This window comes from Numenius arquata, chromosome 25 (genome assembly GCF_964106895.1).
Source record: "Numenius arquata chromosome 25, bNumArq3.hap1.1, whole genome shotgun sequence".
NCBI classification, from domain to species: Eukaryota; Metazoa; Chordata; class Aves; order Charadriiformes; family Scolopacidae; genus Numenius; species Numenius arquata.
Genome location: NC_133600.1, coordinates 766,904 through 788,790, shown reverse-complemented (window position 1 = coordinate 788,790; position 21,887 = coordinate 766,904). Strand labels below are relative to the sequence as shown.

The following is a 21,887-nucleotide window of genomic DNA, read 5'->3' as shown; positions in this document are numbered from 1 at the left end:
TGGGGTAATTAATTCTTCTGTGGTGGCACTGAGGGGTTCGATGAGAAGCAGATTTCGAGTTGAACTTGGAAGGTTTACACTAAACTTTCAGAAAAGAGTTAAAATTACAAGTCTGTCCGAATTTCATCCAAAAAGAAAAGTGGTCTTACGCCTCTTACTGGTGGAGTCTGATTCGGAAACACATTCATACTTAAACATTAAAGTGCCACTTTATGATGTCAGTTGACATGCCTGTGCTGCTCACAGGCCAAAGAGTTGGGATTCTGTGGTAAAACAGCGATGAGTTAAGAGGAGTGTTGAACTGAGCATCAGGAGGCGATGAATTCACTTCAGGGGTTTAGCAGCTTTTCTGTTAAATCCGCGTGCTTCACAGCTGGTTTTAAGAATTGTTAAACAAAACTCTGTATTTTGAAGCTAGAGATGTTTGGCGCTCCGGAACCGTGAGGATGAACAGATCTGCAGCCCCAAACTTGCGAACCAGAGCCTGGAACCAGACAAGATGCTGGCTTCCTGGTGGTGGTGGTTTCCAGAAGGAACACGCCAGGCCCAGGTTCCTGCATCTGCCAGACCTCTTTTTCTCCTGTTGCAGGAATAGGGTTTAGCCATCCTGATTTTGACAATTTCAAAGTAGTTGTAAGAGCGCTTTAAATTTTACTCTTCTGGCAGGCCTTGAGCAGCTTGGGCCTGGTGTGAGTTCAGTTGTAGATGTGCTCTGAGACAGCAGGAGCCAGGAGGATATCTTCCTGTGATGGAATTTCTGGATGTTTTCTCAAGGCTTTCTTTAAAAAGGTGCAAAAATAGAAAATCAAATACTCAATATACACCAAAGTTAGTGCCCCAGTACAGATTCCTCTGTTATGTATGTTCCTCGTATATGCCATTAAACGGACACCCAAAGACAACAATTTAATAATAACAGGGCCTTAAGATGCAGGATAAGTGATGTGTGAAGGAGAAAATATTTAGAAAATAAATAGTCCCCAGTTGAAATACTGAACTGGGTCTGGTAGGTCTGGCTGCTGCTCCTCTTTCTGTCTTTTAAGAGTTCTGGGTATAAGGTTGGAATTAAAGTTGAGGTGGCAGTTTTGATTTTGGCTCATGAAGTGTGTGGACGTGGGGAACCTGATTTTTTGACTCTGCAGTTGTGAACGCTTTGGTGTTTACAGGAATGTGCACAAAAGCTGTCTTGATGCCTTTTTTTTTTAAAAAAAAAAAAAACCCAACAAAAAAACAAACCACCAACCCTTAAGAGCTCCCTTAATGGTATGATGGTACATAGTTTTGGAAAATGCTATGATTGTTAGTTCGAAAGAATGAATTGTCCTGGAAGTTTCAACAAATAATGTTTTGTTTTGTGAGTGGAAAAAATGTGCAGTTGAAACAGTTGCTCGTTCTCAGTTTGGTTTTGTGTGGGGTTTTTTTTTTTTAATAAACATTCAAACTTATTTCAGGTGGAGAAAATTTGGCTTATTGAAATGCAAAGACCTAGAACTTACTTGGGATTTTTCTCTTTGCAGATATTTTATAAAATGTCTAATGGTTATGAAGATCACATGGCTGAAGATTGCAGGGATGATATTGGTAGAACAAATTTAATTGTGAACTACCTCCCTCAGAACATGACGCAAGATGAGTTACGGAGTCTATTTAGCAGTATCGGCGAAGTTGAATCTGCAAAACTTATTCGGGACAAAGTTGCAGGTATAATCCAGTATATACGAATTTTTTTCTTTGTGATGGACTGCTGAAGTAAACACTTAATTGAATGCAATTTAATGTAGAAATAGTAAATATTTGTGTGTGTGTGAATAATCACGCTGCTGACAAGTATGCATATAACTAATGCTGCAACGAGTTACAGAGTATTAGAAAGATAGTAATTAATTTAGCCTTAAGTATTCTATTTTGTATATGGTTAAGAATTCCAAGAAGTACAGGTCCTAAATTTGAACATCAATAGACATGTCTAAAACTAGTCTGAATTTGGTCCCCAGCTTATTTATTCTTCCTACAGTCTGGGCATTTTTGACTCTCTTAGAGCTCTGAATATACAAACAAACCCTTTGATCTGATTTTGATCAGTAAAATAAAGGTGTGGCATGTGTCTGAAACAGTTGTAGCCTTATCACTCTTCAGGAATTTAACTTGTAAGTTCTTTAAATAGGATTGTTAGTAGTAGCTTTAAAACAATGAGAGTAATGAATTGTTCAGATTTGTGAAACTTAATGTTTCCTTGAAAACAACCGAACGCTGGTGGAGCAGCTGGTGCCATAGGCTGTATATGTTTAGCTGCAGGAGCTTTTTATCAACTCTGTGAAGTTTTAATCCTTGCCCAGTTAAAAAAATCTTCATTTACAAATTCACAGAATCTTGGATTTAGTGGGCGAGCCTGGTTGTTTCTGTAACTAGAAGTGATTGTGCTGTTGAGGAGCTCTGCATGCATGTTTGTTCTCAGCCTGCGGACAATTCCCTTGTGCAATTTTCTGCCGCACATGCTCAATCTTGTATTTCAGAATCTAGCAATACTGACTTAGATCGTTATCTCATCCATAACGAAACTACTTCATTGTCTATAAAAACTGCATGAAAGTTAATGAATCACATGAGAATTCTTTGTGTGTTATCTTAACTGACTTCAGTACTTTATTTTATATGCTTGAGAATAGACATGAGAACTGAATAATTAAAAACTTCAGAATTTACTTTCAGAATGACTTCTGTGTTTTCCGTGTCTAGTTTTCCTAATTTCTTTTGGCTGAAGTTTCACATGATAGCCATGTATCTAAATCTGTACTTGTGGAATGTGTATGTAAAATCATCATGAAATAGTTCCATAAAATACTGATTTCTTTGAATAGTTTGATAGCTACGTATTCAGCCTAGATATCCTGCAGTTTGAGATGCTTAGAAGTAGAGGCTTGCTCTGGAGGCTACTTTTGCAAGGAAACAAGATCACTTGTTTAATGGTCGCAAGCCGTTCATCAGATGGCACGGCTGATCCACAGCTTAGACTTTCAAATAAGCACCACGTGGCCTGTGTGGGAGTTTACGTAAAGGCTATTTTACACGGGAAGCGAGACACGTCATTGCCTGAAGTTTGAGAGTCTACTTTACACCGTTCCCTCTAGCATCAAATACTCTGGTAAAGTCTGGTTAACTTTAACTTGGAACTTGACAGTGCTGGGTAGTTTAAAGTCCAAACCATGTGCTTGTGCACTTCAGGTGTTTCTTATCAACCCTCTGAAGAATCAAAAGTAAAATTCCTGTTAAGGTTGCATAGAGTCCTTGAGTGCCTGTGGATAAAATGCTCGCTTTCCTTTAAAGTGATAGCAAAGTGTTTCATTCTGCCTGGCTGTGTCAGTCAGACCACTTAATTGTGTTCTACCTAATGTTTCATTCACTTGCAATGCTGTTAGGAGCGATTCTCAGCCTTTTCCGTGCTCACCGATGGCTTTGGAATATTGGTAACTAAGAATTGGCTTCTTCAGGAATCTGCTAAAAGTACTACTTTTGTTTCTTCCTTTTGCTTTTCTTTCAGTCCCTTCGTGTTTACATTAAGACTCCTGTGTTGTAAAACTCCACTCTAAGCAGATCCGATGTTTGGCTGCCCCTGAGGACAGTGCTGTGGCAGTGTTCTGTGTTCCTCCTGCCACCGCTTGCATTTCTGTGGCCCTGTGGCAGACCAGCAGGAAACTAGAGCTGCAGCTAAACCTGTCCGGGTCCCTGCCCTGGCTTTCTTTTGGCTTTATCTTTGAGGTCAGATAGGTCAGAATATTGGTATGTGAGACGTAGTGGGGTTGAGTGGCCTGGACAGGAGGGAGGTGACATCTGCTTTTGTTGGAATTACACTTTTTAGATGAGTTTCTCTCCAATGAAATCACAGCTTTGGTGCCCCGTGACATTCTATTAAATCAAAGTGGTTTGGTTTTGGAGTTGCCTTTATTGACTGTGTTTGCAGAGTTAAAATCGATGTCTGTTTGCCAATGCTTATTTTTCATAAAACAATGACTGATACGTCTGTTTTTTCTCAATTAATTATCCATTAATGAAACACGTAGGGCAGAAAATGTCTTCTGCCTGGAATGCAGTTTTTAATGACTTATTGAACCTGCCTTAGCTTTCTGGAGACTGATTACTTTGATTCAAGAATCAACTTGAAAGCCAAAGTTTTGGTTTATTTGAGCAAAGTAGTTAATCACGAAGTCAAAGTATGTATGTTGTTGGGTTTTGCTTCAAACGCAGTATGATACTGAACAGTCTTACGTTCCATGTATTGGATTGTGTTTAAAATTCAGAGAAACTCTTTGAAACCACTAGACCACTTCTCCTTTATTTTGTTCTTGCTGAATGCTGCAGGAGGTTGAAAGTAGCAGCGAATCACGGTGTTGGTTTACATTCCTTACTATGAATTTTCCGCTTTGTGTGTGCATGGATTATAGCTGTTGGCTAAAATATGACTATGTGTTTGTCTTGTTGTTTGAGACATGATAACTTCTTTTTCTGTTTTTTGCAGTAACTGCAAAAAGGAGCTTGTGCACAGTAGATGAACATTAGGCAGGGGGCAGCGCTCCTGCCGCTCCTCCTGGTTGCACAGGGTGCTACTCCCTTCCTTCTCCACCTGGGGTGTTGTGTTCCTAAGTGCTCCCAGACACAGCTTTGCTTAACTTGTGGTGGGTGAATCAGTACCTGGGATCAGTGGGCAACTACTGGATTGTTGCTCACCATACTGATATATTTCTGGTGAGTATGTCTTGGACATCCAGGTTTTTCCTAAGAGAACTCTAGAGTTGGATATTGTTCTTTCTGTCAGATATGGAGACTAGCACTAGCCATACGTCGGGGTGCGAGCCCTGGGGAAACATTAGGAGGTTGTGTCCACAGTGTGGTATGGCACAATGTCAAGTGGAAGATGTACCTTCCACTGTTGCATTCCCTGGCATTTTGTGGTAACTGCTGAGGCTTGTGAGCAGCCATTGACCCAGTTCCGCTGATGGAATCCTTTCTTCCTGTGGCGCTGGCTCCTGAGGCTAAGAGCAGGGAAAAGTGCTGGGGTTTAGCCAATCAGTCTGCGCTGATCAGACTGTAGCCCTCTGGAACTGACTTGGAATCACAGAATCATTGAATCGTTGTGGTTGGAAGGGACCTTTCAGATCATTGAGTCCAACCATTAACCCAACACTGCCAAGTTACTGCTAAACCATGTCCCATGTATACATGTCTTTTAAATCCCTCCAGAGATGGTGACTTCACCACTTCCCTGGGCAGCCTCTTCCAATGTTTGATAACACTTTCAGTGAAGATGTTATTCCTAATCTCCAATCTAAACCTCCACTGGTGCAACTTGAGGCTGTTTCTTCTTGTCCTATTGCCTGTTCCTTGGGAGAAGAGACTGACACACCCCACCCCCTGGCTACACCTTCCTTTCAGGCAGTTGTAGAGAGTGATAAGATCTCCCCTCAGCCTCCTTTTCTCCAGGCTGAACACCCCCAGCTCCCTCAGCCGCTCCTCACAAGACTTGTGCTCCAGACCCCTCACCAGCTCTGTGTCCCTTCTCTGGACACTTCAGACACAATGGTGCCAAACTTGTGCTCTGTACTGGTTTCCTAGCCAGGAATGTATAGAGTGTTAGATGTTCCTCTGTCTTGGAGCCACTGCCTCCTTCCATAGATGATTCCACAGAAGAAACACACTCTGTACCACTGGGGGTTCTTGGCTTTTCTGGGACATCCAGATTCTGGGGTCTGGGATTCCAGATGATCTGCCATGTTGGGCTCCTCTGACAGGTGAACATTTTTCAAGTATTTCTGCTCCTTCAGTATGTACTAACGCTGAAATCATGGCCTTTGTGCTGCTCTAGTCTTGCTGAATGTCCCACAGCACAAATGTGGATGGCTCATCGTGTCAGGGTATCAGTGCACAATGTGGATGCTTCTAATCAATAGCTGTAAATTTTCTGAGAACCTGGTTGTCTTCAGTCTGCTCTTATTGCAGGTGTATGCAGACTTCTAGTCCTTCTGGACCAAACGCTAAAGCTGAAAGTTAATCTGCTGTGAGTATAAGTGGTATTTAGTTCCTCTGTCTTCTCCTTACCCTGCTGAAGTGTTGGTACTTTCAAACGCAACTGTCCTAAAGCTCTGAAAAGGTTGGGTTAAACTTTTGCCATGTGTTTAGGGTCTCAGACTGCTGTGAGATCTGTTTATTGCTCATGACACCCATCACCCTGCTCTGAGGATGAGTTTGCTGCATGCACCTCTCTAAAAGTGTTCTGTCTGATGGCATTGATTTTTGTCAGGGAGGCATCCGCCTTCTTGAGGGTTCTTATTCCCTCCCTCGCACTTTCTCTGCTGCTTGAGCAGGGAATTAGGTATCCCTGTGATACTCGTGACAACATACTTGTTTCTTTCTGCTCTGGGAAATCTAGGATGCGATCCTTCCGACTGTGCCAAAGGCTCTGTCTGTACCTGTCAGCTACCAAAATACAGCCATCTCTGCTGGCACTGAAAGGGGACAGTGGCTTCCTCTCAACTGGCTGTCTTTGCTTCTGTGAGTTTCAGCTCTGATGGAGCGGGCTGACGTTGAACTCCTTGATCAGCAGCTACCGGGGACCAAGGTATCGCCCCGCTGTCGCTGAAAAATGTGGAGCAGAATGGATGGACGTTTTGGGGTGACTTATTAAGGTTGTGTGCAGAAATCTGGGGTCCATCTCAAAACCTGCTGTCATTACGGCTCTCTCGCTGCAGGTGGGCATGTGGCCTTCTGTTCACAGGACCAGAAGGACATCACTACTAGGCAGATGGAATTCCTCAGGAATCGTTATAAATCTTCACCTTTTCCCTGTCTTTTCCTTTTCATGATGTCTTCTCTGGAAGACCCTTTCACAGAAATTATGCCGCTGAAAAAGAAATAAATGGTTGTGTCGTTGTAAGCCTTTAAAGCAAAAAGAGGAGGAGGGTTTTATTGCAGCGCTGTGAGATGCTGAAGGGCAGTGAGTGGCTCTGGCTCCCGTGGCAGGGTAACTGTCATTTCACTCGTGCAGTGGATTCCAGTCTAGAAACAAAATTCTGAAGTGTTCTTGTTTTGTGGAAAGTATTTAAGTATTCTCTTTGGCTGAAATTGTTTCCTTTTGCATGGAAAACAACCATGAAATTGCTTATGCAGTTTTGCTGTTAACTGTGTAATTGGAATGCATCATTACCCCTGGATTTTTTTTCTAGCTTTTCAATCACAATTGGTTGTGTGCAATTTCTTTAAATGTGCATTCAAGAATGCCTGGCAACAGTGGTTAACTTAATGAAAAGTGCTAGTGGTTTGCAGACAAACTGCCCAAATACTGAAAATGTGAACACCCCTCTAGCTTTGCCAGCTTCACTTAATTTCCTTTATCATAAGGTCAGCCACATAAACTACCTCAGTGGAGGTACTGTGGACTTCTAGCCAGGGTATGGGAACGCACTTACTAGAAATGTTGCTTGGGTTCCTGAAGTGGGTTCAGAGCACAGAGGCAGCAGCTGGGCTCTGCTTCTAAATGTTCTGGGAACTTCTGGGACTGTCAGTGCACTTCTAGGAACCCTGTGAGGAGCTGGAGGGCTTGCTGCCACCAGGAAAGGGCAGCTCTAGGAGACCTTCTAGGAGGGAGCTCTGAGCTCTGCCCGGTGCACTTGGTCAGAGGGAGGTTGGAGATTTTGTTTCAGTTGACCCCTTGTTAGGGAGGATCAAGCACCCTTTTAGCTGTTGCTTAGGACAACCTGTACATGGCCCGTCCCTGGAGGGGTTCAGGGACAGGTTGGACAGGACTTTGAGCAACCTGGTCTGGTGGGAGGTGTCCCTGCCCAGGGCAGGGGGTGGCACTGGGTGGGCTTTAAGGTCCCTTCCAACCCAATCCAGTCTATGATTCTATAACAGTCTGGCCTCCAGCACAGCTCCCAGAGCACTGCAGCAGACGTAGCAATGCAGATGGGGGCCATGGACTGCGTTGTGATCAGCCTCTCTGCACTCAGGAGTGGCGGTGATATGGTGCGCTGTCTCCAGCAGTCCCTGCAGCAGCTGCCCCCACAATGCCAGAGGCCTTGACCGAAAGAGAGCTCCCTTGACCAAAGCAGAGGGTGCAGGTGTTGGGCGAGGGGGCGCCCGGGGTCTCTCACCCAGGCTGGGCAGAGAGACGTGTTCCTGCCACTGCTGGGGGACCTGTGTCACCAAGTGAAGGACCTGTGGTTGGATTGAAAACTGATCTCAGGTTGGTGATCAGCAGCACAAAGGTCAGCTGAAGTACCCAAAGGGTTGGTATGAGGGGCAATTCTGTTTAACATTTTTATTAGTGACCTGGATGATGGGATAGATGGCACCCTCAGCATGGTGGCACCTGGTACCAAACTGGGAGCAGTGGCTGGTACACTGGGTGGTGGTGCTGCCATTTGGGGGACCTCAGCAGTGCTCTCTGATAGCTTTAAGGCAGGGCTGGTGTAACAGGACAGCTTCCTACTGGTTTAGGGTTGTGGGTATCCTTCATCAGGAGACATTGAGAGGGTTAAATACATTCATACTCAGTGTCCCTCTTCTCACAAGCAAATAGCGATAGAACAAGAGGGAACGGCTTCAAGTTGCAACAGGGTAGGTTTAGACTAGACATTAGGAAGAAGTTCTTCACGGTAAGAGTGGTCAGACACTGGAACGGGCTGCCCAGGGAGGTGGTTGAGTCACCATCCTTGGATGAGTTTGAGTCGTTTAGATGCGGTGCTGGGGGATATGGTGTAGGGAAAAACCTTGTAGAGTAGGGTTGATGGTTGGACTCGATGATCCTAAGGATCTTTTCCAACCTGAATGATTCTATGATTCCCTCATTGTGATAAATAGGCACATAAAGTCAAAAAAGCCAACACAGTTGTACTGGCCACTGCATTAAGTGTTCTGCATTACAAAAGCTGACATCTTCACTTTGTTTGCCTTTCTTTTCCCTCATCAAGCCATAAAAATAAGCCATATAGCAAACCCTTCATTTGTACTTTAATCTTTCCCAAGATGTTTTTAGTGGGAGTTACTGTTCCACATTTTCTTGGAATACTTTCATTCTCTTCCGATGGAGAAGCCATGTGTTTCTGCAGAAGAACAATTTAGTTTAGCTTAAGCTCTGGTTGTGTTGGCTCCGAACACTTGCTGAGGTTTTGCATTGTAATATTTGCAGCTGAAAAAGTGTCGTTATTTGAAAGCTGAAGTGTCTTCCTAAGGAGATGGGGTACTGGATTTTTTTTCAGCCCTCAGCACCTTGAATAGTCAGGTTTCTGTTCCAACCACAGATTAATGAAAATCTGTCCTAAAGTGTAAAGAAATGAGATATTAAGTGGACAAGGCATTTTCCTTCCAAAGACTTCCCCAAGAAATCAGCCTGTGGTTTCCGTGCGCGATTTTGGGCCTGCTATTTTCTGTGTTCACTTTATAAATCTTTTTTACTTCACAGCATCTAGGATGCTGGCAGTTCATCTGGAAAAAGAGCCCTGGAGCAACTTAAATTAAATCTCAATAGAAAAATGTTCTGGAAATGAGAGAAAGGAAAAAAAAATATAAAGAGAACATATAGAAATTATAAGAATGCGGAAGGGCTTCATTAAATGAATTACTAAAAATAGTAAAACTTTTGTTTTCAGGGTTTAAAGCTGTCACTCTTGCTGCGTGTGATCGAATTTTTTAAGTATTGTGGAGACATTGAGGTCCCTGGAAGCTGTATCTGAGCTGGGGTAAAGAACAGGCTCATGTCAAGTTAGCTTTGGAGCTTTTGGCTTTTTTCTCAAAAAGTGTCTGTTTGAATGGCTTGTAGTCATCTTTGTTTCAAGGCAAATGCCATTTATTTTGCAAATGGAGGAGAGGCCACTTTATTTGTAATTTGTAATGTTTTCCTGAGTTGTTTGAAGGTCAGGCTTTACAAACCTGTTAAATGTGATTTTGCCCTTAAACTTCCATAAATGAGACTATTCATCGTTTGGCCTCAGAACAAAGTGCCCTGTGTCCTGGTTTATAAAGCCAAATGAAGCAGTGGGGACACATTCTGTATTTGAAAATCCTTATCAGTAAAACTAGATATTTTCTTTGTTTCCTCTCTGTTGCAATCAAAAATCTTTTCAGTAAGACATGCTGGGTGTAAGGCTTGAGCAGAAGCAGGAGCGGGCTCAGACCGTGATCTGGGTGTTAGCCATGGGAATGGCAATGAAGGTGAACTGGGTTACGGTGGAGCCAGGTCATAGAATCATAGAATTGTCTGGGTTGGAAGGGACCTTTAAGATCATCCAGTCCAACCATCAACATAACTGATAAAAAGCCATCATTAAACCATGTCTCTAATTCAACCCGTCTTTTGAATCCCTCCAGGGATGGTGCCTCAGACACTTCCCCGAGCAGCCCATTCCAAGGCTTAATAACCCTTTCTGTGTAAAAATTTTTCCTCATATCCAATCTGGACCTCCCCTGGCACAACTTGAGGCTGTTTCCTCTTGTCCCATGGCCTGTTCCTTGGGAGCAGAGACCGACCCCCCCCGGCTACACCCTCCTTTCAGGGAGTTGTAGAGAGCGAGAAGGTCTCCCCTCAGCCCCCTTTTCTCCAGGCTGAACACCCCCAGCTCCCTCAGCCGCTCCTCGCAAGGCTTGTGCTCCAGACCCCTCACCAGCTCCGTTGCCCTTCTCTGGACCCGCTCCAGCCCCTCTTTTTTGTGGTGAGGGGCCGAAAACTGGACACAGCCCTCGAGGTGGGGCCTCACCAGTGCCCAGCACAGGGGGACAATCACCTCCTGAGTCCTACTCACCATACTGTTCCTGACACAGGCCAGGATGCTGTTGGCCTTCTTGGCCACCTGGGCACACTGCTGGCTCATGTTCAGCCCACAGTCGACCAACACCCCCAGGTCCTTTTCTGCCAGGCAGCTCTAGCCACTAAAGCGTCCTGAGATGTTGCGTCAACACTGGCTATAGAGGTGTTTAAAGGACAGATATTGTGAAAATGCTTAAATATAAACCAAACCTTTTGGGTTTGTACTCCAAAGGGTGCGCTTGAAGCGGAGCAGGGTGTCATGGTTGGTGTTGATCCCAGCCATGCCGAGCATCCTGTCTCTCGCTGGGCTCAGCAGGAGAGTGGACGGTCCAGCCTGGCTGGGCTCTGTCCCCAGCCTGACACTCGCCTGATCCTGCAGGATTTAACACCTTTGTCAAAGACATGGACAGTGGGATTGAGTGCACCCTCAGTGAGTTTGCTGATAACACCAAGCTGTGTGACGCAGTCAACATGCTGGAGGGAAGGGATGCCATCCAGAGGGACCTGGACAGGCTGGAGATAGGACCATGTGAACATCATGAAGTTCAACCAGGCCAAGTGCAAGGTTCTGCACCTGGGTCAGGGCAATCCCAGGCACAAATCTAGGCTTGGCAGAGAATGGCTGGAGAGCAGCCCTGAGGAGAAGGACTTGGGAGTGCTTGTGGATGAGAAGCTCGACATGAGCTTGCAGTGCATGCTGGCAGCCCAGAAACCCCCCCGCACCCTGGGCTGCATCCCCAGCAGCATGGCCAACAGGGTGAGGTGGGGGGGACCCCACCTGGAGTACTGTGTCCAGCTTTGGAGTCCTCAACATAAGAAGAACATGGAGCTGTTGGAGCGGGGCCAGAGGAGGGCCATGAAAATGATCAGAGGGTTGGAGCACCTCCCCTATGAGAACAGGTTGAGAGAGTTGGGGTTGTTCAGCCTGGAGAAGAGAAAGCTCTGGGGAGACCTTATAATGGCCTTCAGTACCCAAAGGGGGCCTACAGGAGAGATGGGGAGGGACTCTTATCAACGATAAAAGGATGAGGGGTAATGGTTTTAAATTGAAAGAGATGAGATTGATTTGATACTAGAAAGAAATCCTTTGCTGTGAGGGTGGTGAGAGCCTGGCCCGGGTTGCCCAGAGAAGCTGTGGCTGCCCCATCCCTGGAGGGGTTCAAGGCCAGGTTGGAGGGGGCTTGGAACAACCTGGTCTGATGGGAGGTGTCCCTGCCCAGGGCAGGGCGGTTAGAACTTGATGATCCCCAAGGTTCCTTCCAACTCTAACCATTTGGTCATTCTATGATGATTCTGTGATTTCTTCCGTGTGTGAAGACACGGAGAAAGCAGAGTTGCTGAATGCCTTCTTTTCTTCAGTCTTCACTGCTAAGGCTGTCCCTCGTGAATCTCTGGCCTTGGAGGCAAGGGGGAGGGTATGGAGAGAGGAAGTTTTTCCTCCAGTAGAGGAGGACCAGGTTGGGGACCACTTGGCCAAACTGGACATTCATAAGTCCGTGGGCCCTGATGGGATGCACCCACGAGTGCTGAGAGAGCTGGCAGATGTTATCTCTGGGCCACTCTCTATCATCTTTGAAAGGTCATGGAGAACAGGAGAGGTGCCTGAAGACTGGAGGAAGGCCAACATCACTCCAGTCTTCAAAAAGGGCAAGAAGGAGGACCCTGGGAACTACAGACCAGTTAGTCTCACCTCCATCCCTGGGAAGGTAATGGAGAGACTCATTCTAGATGTCATCTCCAAACAAGTTGAAGAGCAGGGGGTTATTGGAAGTGGGCAACATGGGTTTACCAAGGGTAAATCATGTTTGACCAATCTGATAGCTTTCTACGATGCTATAACTGGTTGGCTGGATGAGGGGAGGGCAGCAGATGTCATCTACCTTGACTTCAGCAAGGCTTTTGACACAGTCTCCCATAGCATCCTTGTTGGGAAACTAAGGAAGTGTGGGCTGGATGAGGGGACAGTGAGGTGGATTGATAACTGGCTGTGTGACAGGACCCAAAGGGTAATGATTAATGGAGCGGGTTCAAGCTGGAGGCCTGTAACCAGTGGTGTCCCCCAGGGGTCAATACTTGGTCCAGTCCTGTTCAACATATTCATCAGCGACCTGGACGAGGGGACCGAGTGTATCCTCAGCAAGTTTGCTGATGATACCAAACTGGGAGGGGTGGCTGACACCCCGGAGGGCCGTGCTGCCATCCAGTGTGACCTGGACAGGCTGGAGAGCTGGGCAAGGAAGAACCTCATGAGGTACAACAGGGAAAAGTGTAGGGTCCTGCACCTGGGGAAGAAGAATGTTAGGCACCAATACAGGTTAGGTGTGGACCTGCTGGAGTCAAGTTCTGAAGAGAAAGATCTGGGGGTCCTGGTAGACAGAAAAATGACAATGAGCAAGCAGTGTGCTCTTGTGGCCAGGAAGGCCAACGGAATCCTGGGCTGCGTAGGGAAGAGTGTGGCTAGTAGGTCGAGGGAAGTCGTTCTCCCCCTCTACTCTGCACTGGTGAGGCCACAACTGGAATATGGCATCCAGTTCTGGGCTCCTCAATTCAAGAGGGACAGGGAACTACTGGAAAGAGTCCAGCGAAGGGCAACGAGGATGATTCAAGGATTGGAGCATCTCCCTTATGAAGAAAGGCTGAGAGATCTGGGACTCTTTAGCCTGGAGAAGAGAAGGCTGAGGGGAGACCTTATAAGTATCTGAAGGGTGGGTTGAAGGAGGATGGAGCCGGACTCTTTTCAGTGGTTGCCAGTGAGAGGACGAGGGGCAACGGGCACAAGCTGGAACATAGGAGGTTCCACTCAAATATGAGAAGAAACTTCTTTACGGTGAGGGTGCCAGAGCCCTGGAACAGGCTGCCCAGGGAGGGTGTGGAGTCCCCTTCTCTGGAGATTTTCAAGACCCGCCTGGATGCAGCCCTGAGTAACATGCTCTGACATGCTCTGGGCAATCCTGCTTCGGCAGGGAGTTGGACTAGATGATCTTTATGGTCCCTTCCAACTCTAAAAAATTCAGTGAAATTCAGTGAAATTCTGCAGGGCTCTCCTGGCGTTGGCACGACTAATGGTAGTTTGGGCAGTAGTTATGACTGAACTGGAGATGAAGCAGAACTGCAAAAAGTAATTGAGAATGATTAATTGTAGCTTCAAGAAGTTATTCAGGCAAAAAAGAGAAAAAAAAACTTGCTTCCATTTTGCAAAATGTGTATAAAAGGCTGGAATGCTTTTTTGGGCAAAGTGAAAGTGATTTTTAAGATTAATGTGCTACTTCAGTACCTGGACTAAAAACTACTCTACTCGGTTCTATCTCAAACAGCATGTTTTATGGTTTTCTGGGCCTCAGTGTGGTCACCGTGGTGCAGGTGGGGAAGAACAGGGGTGTTTCCGAGAAGCAAAGCAGCTTCTCGCTCTCCCTGGCAGAGCAGGGTGTGAAGAGTGGAGGGGGGGCTGCATCGTTTTTGACACGGTTCCTCACAACATCCTGCTTGCCAAATTGGAGGGATACGGATTTGATGGGTGGATAGTTCGGTGGATAAGGAATTGGCTGAATGGTCGCACCCAGAGGGTGGTACTCAATGGCTTTAAGTCCAGATGGAGAGCAGTGACAAGTGGTGTCCCTCAAGGGTCCGTCCTGGGACCAGTATTGTTTAACATTTTTATCAAAGACATAGACAGAGGGATTGAGAGCACCATCAGCAAGTTTGCAGATGGCACCAAGCTGTGTGGTGTTGTCGATACACCAGAGGGATGGGATGTCATTCAGAGGGACCTGGACAGGCTGGAGAGGTGGGCCCAGTTGAACCTCATGAGGTTCAACAAAAGCAAGTGCAGGATTCTGCACCTGGGAAGAAACAATCCTCAGTATAAATACAGCCTGGGGGATGAGGTATTAGAAAGCAGCCCTGAGGAAAGGGGCTTGGGGGTGCTGATTGACGAGAAGCTGGACATGAGCAGGCAATGTGCTCTCGCAGCCCAGAAGGCCAATCACATCCTGGGCTGCATCAAAAGAAGTGTTGCCAGCAGATCCAGAGAGGTGATTCTGCCACTTTGCTCTGCTCTGGTGAGACCTCACCTGGAGTACTGTGTGCAGGTCTGGAGCCCTCAATATAGAAAGGACATGGACCTGATGGAGCGGGTCCAGAGGAGGGCCACAAAAATGATCAGGGGGCTGGAGCACCTCTCCTATGAGGACAGACTGAGGGAGCTGGGGTTGTTCAGCCTGGAGAAAAGGAGGCTCCGGGGAGACCTCATAGCGGCCTTCCAGTACCTGAGGGGGCCTACAGGAAGGCTGGGGAGGGTCTGTTTACAAAGGCCTGCAGTGACAGGACGAGGGGCAATGGTTTTTAAGTTGGAGAAGGGGAGATTTAGATTGGATATTAGGAAAAAGTTCTTTACCATGAGGGTGGTGGAACACTGGAACAGGTTGCCCAGGGAGGTGGTTGAGGCCCCTTCCCTTGAGATATTCAAGGTGAAGCTCGACGAGGCCCTGGGCAACCTCTTCTAGTTGGGGGTGTCCCTGCTGACTGCGGGGAGGTCGGACTAGATGACCTTTGGAGGTCCCTTCCGGCCTGGACCAATCTATGAATCTATGAATCAGGGGACAGGCTTTGGGCCAGGCGATGGCCCTTAGCTTCAGATTCATTTGTTTTCAGAGTAGCTGAGATGCATCATCTCTCTCTTTAGTGAAGGACTGAGTGTAGGGGGTGTTCCCTGTATTTTCGAAAATCTCCTGTGAGCTACATGTGGTAATAAATAGAATCACTTTCTGTTGTGTTGATAGGGTTTGATCAGCATAGACTTGTAATGGAAAATCATGCCCTTCTACTGCTAGAAGATTGGTGATAAAATACTTGAGATGCTTGTTCACATCCAAAAATATGTTTTGACAAAAATCCTTCAAGAAGCTGCTTTTCTTTCTTTTTTTTTTTTTTTTTTGGTAAGGATACCTTATAGCATAAAAGCAAGAACTGCCAAGAGGGTAACAAATAGCAAGTTCTTGTCTCCAAATTGCGCCAAGCAGTACGTGTAGAACAGGTCAGGTTCTGAAGTTGGCGTTTAGAGTATTAAAGTGAAAAAGTGGTTAACAGTTATGATATGGAGCAGAGATTTAACATTGGGCTGAAGGACACAAAGAGGAGCTAGAAACCAGCATCATCTCACCAGCATCATCTCCTGAGACCCGTGGACAAAAGAAATGACATAAGAAAACTAGGGGAAACCTACAGAAATGAGTCTTCACTCAATTAAAAATAGACTATGAGAGTGGACGCTTCCAAAAATGTGTGGCGGAATAACTAGTCCACTGCAAACTGGCAGAATCTGTGTTGCTGGCCATGTAGCAGTTTCGGGAAGGCCAGTCTTTGGTTTAAGGACTGCACTAGACATAAACTCAAAATTTAGAATTGGGTCCATGAATGGGAGAGAATATTTTGAGGGAGAAGAAAAGTGTGATTCTTTACCTTCTCTAAACCTTCCATTAATATTTAGTTCTGTCACATGCCTCCTTAGCTGAAGTACGTGTGTGGGCTGTCTTAATACAAAAAGACCTTGTTCTGTGGAACTGGAAGAACGTCAGATTAACTTGGTGTTGTGTTCCTCCTTCTGTCACTTGGGATCACAGGTTGGTGCGGTTTCAAGGGACACTAGTGCAGAGTCAGCTGTGAGGTCAGACCAGTTCACTCAGGACTTTATCCCAACTGGTCCTGTAGACCTCCTCGTGCTCCAGTCCTCTGAGGGTCTTGGTGGATCTCTGCTGAGCTCGCTCCTGTTATCACTGTCTTTCCTGTACTGGGGGACATCTCTTCCCTCCTGTCTTCTGGCTGTACCTGTCTGTTAGCGCAATGCAGGATGTTCTTACCTTCTCTGTCTTAGTGCACTCCAGGCTCCTGCTTGCCTTGCTCTATTCTGTGATTCCCAGCTCCTTTTCCATAGAGCTGCTCTCCAGCCAGTAAGTACCTGGGCTGTGGTGTTGCTGGGGTTTCATCCTTCCTGTGATCAGGACTTTGCATTTGTCCTTGCTGTGTTTCATAAGGTGCCTGTTGACTTGTTCCTCCAGCGTGTTGAGGTCCCTCGGGGTGGCAGCCCTGCCCTCCAGGGTATCGACAGGTTCCTCCCAATCTGGTGTTACCTCCAGTCTTCATGAGAGTACACTCCCATCACCTCCTCCAGGTCATGGATAACAAGTTAAACAGCAGGTCCCAGGGTAGATCCTTGCAAAACTCCACTTGTTGCAGGCGTACATGCAGAGTGTGGGGTTGGGGTTTTTGTTTGTTTGGGGTTTTGTCCCTTTTTGAAGATGGATGCAGCATTTGTCTTCCTCCAGTTGCTGGGGACCTCGTCCAATTTCCGTGACCATTTAAAGATGATAGAGAACAGTTTTGGCCAGGACACGAGCCAGGGGTCTCAGTACCTTTGGAAAGAGCTCATCTTGTCCCATGGATTTGTATGGGTCGAGTTCTCTCAAGCAGTCAGTCCCTGACTTGGTCTTCATCCACTGGTCTGAGTGGATGGTGTCTCTGAATTCCTGCTGTCGTAGGCTGTTGGTTCTTCCATCTCCCATACGCTGAGCGTTTGCGCTGGAGCTCTGGCCTGAGCTCCCTGCGTAGCCAGGCTCCGCTGCCGCAGCAGCACGTCCTCCTGGGTGTTGGGATGGCAGGGACCAGAAGCTGCTGCACGCAGAGCGCTGGCTTCTCTCGGGGTTAGGATCCAGCCTCCTGATGGCTTGCTCTGCCAGCCCTGCCTTCCTGCGCTTCTGCATTGGCACAACCCTTTTTTTGGAGATTTGATGCAAGGGGGCTTGCCTTTTTCTGAGGGTTGGTGTGATTGTGTATCCCCTGTCGTACAGCAGTGTGGCTGCTGCAGAAAGCCCACCCAAGGCACCTCTGAGCACTTCTAAGCTGTGCTCATCCTCTGGAACTACAGTCACCACTTCGACTTCTGCTTTTTCAGCGCATGATGTCTGGTATTTGGACATAGTATTTCTTGATGCATTCATACGTATCTAAGCTACCTGGTTATCACTCGCAGCACATTTTGTAAAGCCAAACAAAAAAAAACCCAAACCCAACTCTCTTTCCAAGATGCCGCATCCTCTCCTGGGTGACATTTGGGGAGATCTGTTCCGTCCTTCTGCATTCTTTACCTGGGCTTTTTATATACCATCTCAAAGCGCTTTTTCCCGGTCCAGAAAATAAATTATAAACTCAAATGCCTTCGTACTGAGATGCTCTGACTTAACAGGAGCCAGGTTTGAGTTTAGGTTTTCTGGAGAAGGACAGGATGGGCAGGATACGTGTTAGCTGCTTTCAAGGGGGCAGCGAGGCTGTAGCGAAGTGAAAATAAGTACCAGCTCTGGTCTCATGCTGGAGTCCCCAGTGAAACTGGAGTTGTCGGGCGGTAGTGGGAGGGGAATAAGAAAGGAGGCAGTAACTGAAGCCGTGTGTCTCGGGGAGCTGGGAAAGGAAGCAAGGACATGGCCAGAAACCCAAGTGATGCACAGAAAGAAAAGAGTGCCTTCTCCCATGAAAGGGCTTTTTGTCATGGAAACAAAACTAGATTCTTTCTGCTGAAGGAGTGTAGTGGTTTGCTTAAAACGAGGGTTTATGGTCACTTTGTTAATTGTTCATCCAGATGAATATTCATCCAGATAAGGACCTACTTGTTTCTTTTATTTTTTTAGTCTTTGTCTCTTGAGTAGATTTGCATTTATGCAAACTTCTTTGAAGTTTTTTTTAAAGGTTTTTAATTACTATCCACTAAAATATTTTGAGAACTGTTACAGTAACGCCGCCATCTGCACGGTAGGTTTCTAGCAGGCTCTTAACTTGTGTCCTTGCCTGGGATATCAACACTTGACATAAATCATAATGCTGTGTAAACGCCAATTCCTTATATATTTTCTGGCGTGGCCTCAGGAGGGCAGTTTGTGCTGTTGAGGAGGAGAGAATGCGGAGTTCAGTTGTGAAGTAGAGCATTCCTGAAGAGTGATCCCTCAGGGCAGCGGGGTAACGTGCCTCTTGCAGTGACGGGACTGTCGTGTCTTCTGTATCTTCATCTGTTTAGAGATGAAAACTAGTGATTGAATGGCAGGAGATGGCTGAGACTGATAGTATTAAGGATTTAGGGCAAGATAAGTTAATATATGTTGTCAGTTTTGCATGGGTTGGCTTTTTTTTTTTTAGCACTGCAGGACTATAAATTTGTGTTACACTGATGTAATTTAAAGGTGGTAAGTATAGACTTAGTGGGAAGGTCTGTATTCTAGTTTTTGTAGAGGAAGATAAGTAATTGATATTTTTTTTTTTTTTAATCTAGTGGCAGGTAAAAGTTAACAGGACTATAATTTCTAGGTTTTAGTGCAATCTTATTGTCAAATGCCTACAGCGAATATGAGAAAATCCAGTAACTGTTGTAATCCTGCCACTTTTCAGACCCTTCTTTTTTAAATCTGTTTGGTTTTGTTAACCCCTTTATGTCCCTGTTCTCCTTTCCCAGGGCCCTCAAACTCTTTGATAAGGAATAGTCACTGAGCAACCTCTATAAAATTAGAAGTTGAGAAGGTGCAGAATTTTGCTCAGATGGAAACGGTGAAGGCGGCCAAGGGGATACGGGCACCGCCTGTGTGTGCTGTAGGGAACAGGCTCTTGGAAGGACAAGTGTGTGTGAGCTCAAGGATGGTATTTGCACAAGAACAAGTGGATGCGAAGTATAAAGACTTGCATTTAGAAAAGGAGAGTGTTGGACGGGGTTTGTAGAACGTACCTGGGACAAGCATCGAACCGCTTTGGATGCGAAGCTTCCTTATGTTTTAGGCAAAGGGAACATGTAGAGTTGGTGACTACAGGGACTGGACCCCGGTCGTGTGGTCGCTTTTGGGTCCTGTGTGTCCACGAGTGCTGTTACTTACACACAGGATAAAACCAAAACTAGGGAGCTTAATGTCCCTTGTCATACACATAACCTGTCCGATGCTTTGCAGGAGCGCTGCTGGGTGAGGGATGGTGCCTGTCTGCTGTGTCCTCTGGGAGCTCCTGGCAAGAAACCAGGTCAGAGGCTGAGCCCTTGATCTCCGTGACAGAGTGCTGAAGATAGTTTAATAAATCTATAGAGTGGGGAATCCTGCTGCTCCTCCTCTGCCAGGAGAATATAGTGCTCCCCTCCCAGCGCAGCGTCCTGGGCGGTGACAGCCCTGACTGCTGGGGCTCTGCATCAGCCTTGGAGGGATTTGTCTTGTTGAACTCTTATTTCCCTCGTCTGTAAGAACCTATTGCCATCGACTTTATTAGGACTTGGTTCTATTCAGTGGTTTGCTGGAATATTCATCTTTATGTGGCTTTTGGGACAGGACTGAAAATACCTGCAAAGCAGCCAGTATCTGAGCCTTGGGTGCAGGTGCTGCCGCGCTGGGCCGGGGAGGGCTGCAGGCTCTTCCCACCCTCTTGGGATGGAAACATCAGCACCTGCTGTCTGCGTGGTATTTGTTCCCTCTAAACTTACCTTTGTTTTTTTGGTCAGATTCTGGAGAAATAAGCCAGGGTCCATTTTTCTAACTGTTAAATTCTTTGTTTTCTAAATCAGGGGGAAAGAATCTCAGTAGGTAAGTGATTGTGGACTAACCAGATTTGATCTGAATGATTGACCATCTCTGACTCATAAAACAGTAAATGAATATTATAAAGAAACCAACAGAACCTGTGCTGTAGGTATATGTAAGATACCTCTGCAAAATCCTGATCGCTACCTGTAGATCTTTAAAGGATAAAGGTGCAGAAGCTGGTGCCTGAGATTTTGCTTTTATTGCATTTATTTGTTTCCTGTGCAGAGTTAAATCCTGCTTGGCTGTCAAAGAGTGATTTGCCGTTACGGTCGTGTAGAAGCGTCTGGCATCAGGAGTTTGATCTGTGCCAGCGGAGATAGATGATTTAACACTTGGTCTGTAAGAGAAGAGGAGATTGTTCCTGTAGGAGGGTTGGACACAAAGGGGATCTGGCTTCTTTAGCAGACTGTAGTATTAAGGGGGACTGTTTATACAAGGAGTGTATTAGGAAACGGGCAATGAAATTATTTGGGTTTAGATGAGTTACTGGTCTGTTCCCATTCACAGCGGAGCAGAGGAATGCAGGGGACGTGCCAGGGCCTTGTGCTGTGGCAGATGCTCTGCAGCCACCGCTCCTGTGCACTGGTCCTGGGGACACTGTGAGGGTCCTTCAGAGCTTCCCCCATCCCTCGGGGCCTTTAGACTCATAGGTCTCAGCTCCTTCAGTACACGGAATCCATCTGCAGTGTCTGTTACCACCCTTTTCTTCAGTTTCTCTGACGTCTTGGGCTACCATAATCACCATTTCACTTTTTTTGGGGGGGTGGGTGTGGTGTATTTGGTGTCCTAAAATGTCTGGAAAGCGTAACCTTGCCAGCTACGACTATTGCAGAGCCCCGCTGGGTGGTTACAAACGGGCTATATTTGATCAGAGAATCCTCCGCTGTAATGATTATAGTGTTCTCAAGCCTAACAACAGAGCTTAATAATAACTTAAAAATAATATATTGCTGAAGTAAAGTAGCACATTCTCCTATGTGCACTTGCAGTTTTCTTTAGAAAATCCCATAGGTCTGGCTCAGACAAGGAGGAGTTGTTTGAAAAAGATGTATCTTTTATTGAATGGGAGTTTCTTTATTGCACTGAGACAGTCTTGAAAGTATTTTAGTTATTATTAGGTCTACAGTGATAAGAGCCTTTAGTTATTGGGAAATTGCAACCCAAAATAGTCTTATAGTTTTTTATATATATATATATGTGTGTGTGTGTGTGTAATTATATGTATAAAAAAATGTTATAGCGTTATAATTGATAGTAGTGTTTGTGGAGGTTGGAGATAGAAGCACAACAAGTAAATATCCAACTAAATCTCCTTTGCCTTAAATGTTTTAAAGATTTGTATTATTATTCTCAAATTCTTTTTTGTAAGAGTTAAGAGTAAACTTAGATAAAGTAATAGTACACAAATTGTCTGCATTAAAGAGGATTTTTCACTCTTCAGTTTCATCCTGTGTTTGGAGGAGACTCGCTGCTCAGCAGCTGTATATGAGTGTATGAAGAAT

General features: G+C 45.8%; 1 protein-coding gene across 3 annotated transcripts in view; it reads left to right on the top strand.

Moving 5' to 3' along the window:
• The window catches only part of ELAVL1 (ELAV like RNA binding protein 1), a 56,722-nt gene that overhangs the window by 9,842 nt on the left and 24,993 nt on the right, over nucleotides 1–21,887 (top strand). For all 3 annotated transcript variants that reach the window (XM_074163918.1, XM_074163919.1, XM_074163917.1), the window contains exon 2: nucleotides 1,518–1,701. In XM_074163918.1, the coding sequence (XP_074020019.1) occupies nucleotides 1,530–1,701 (172 nt within the window). In that variant the 5' untranslated portion in view covers nucleotides 1,518–1,529. The remainder of the gene's footprint in view (nucleotides 1–1,517; nucleotides 1,702–21,887) is intronic.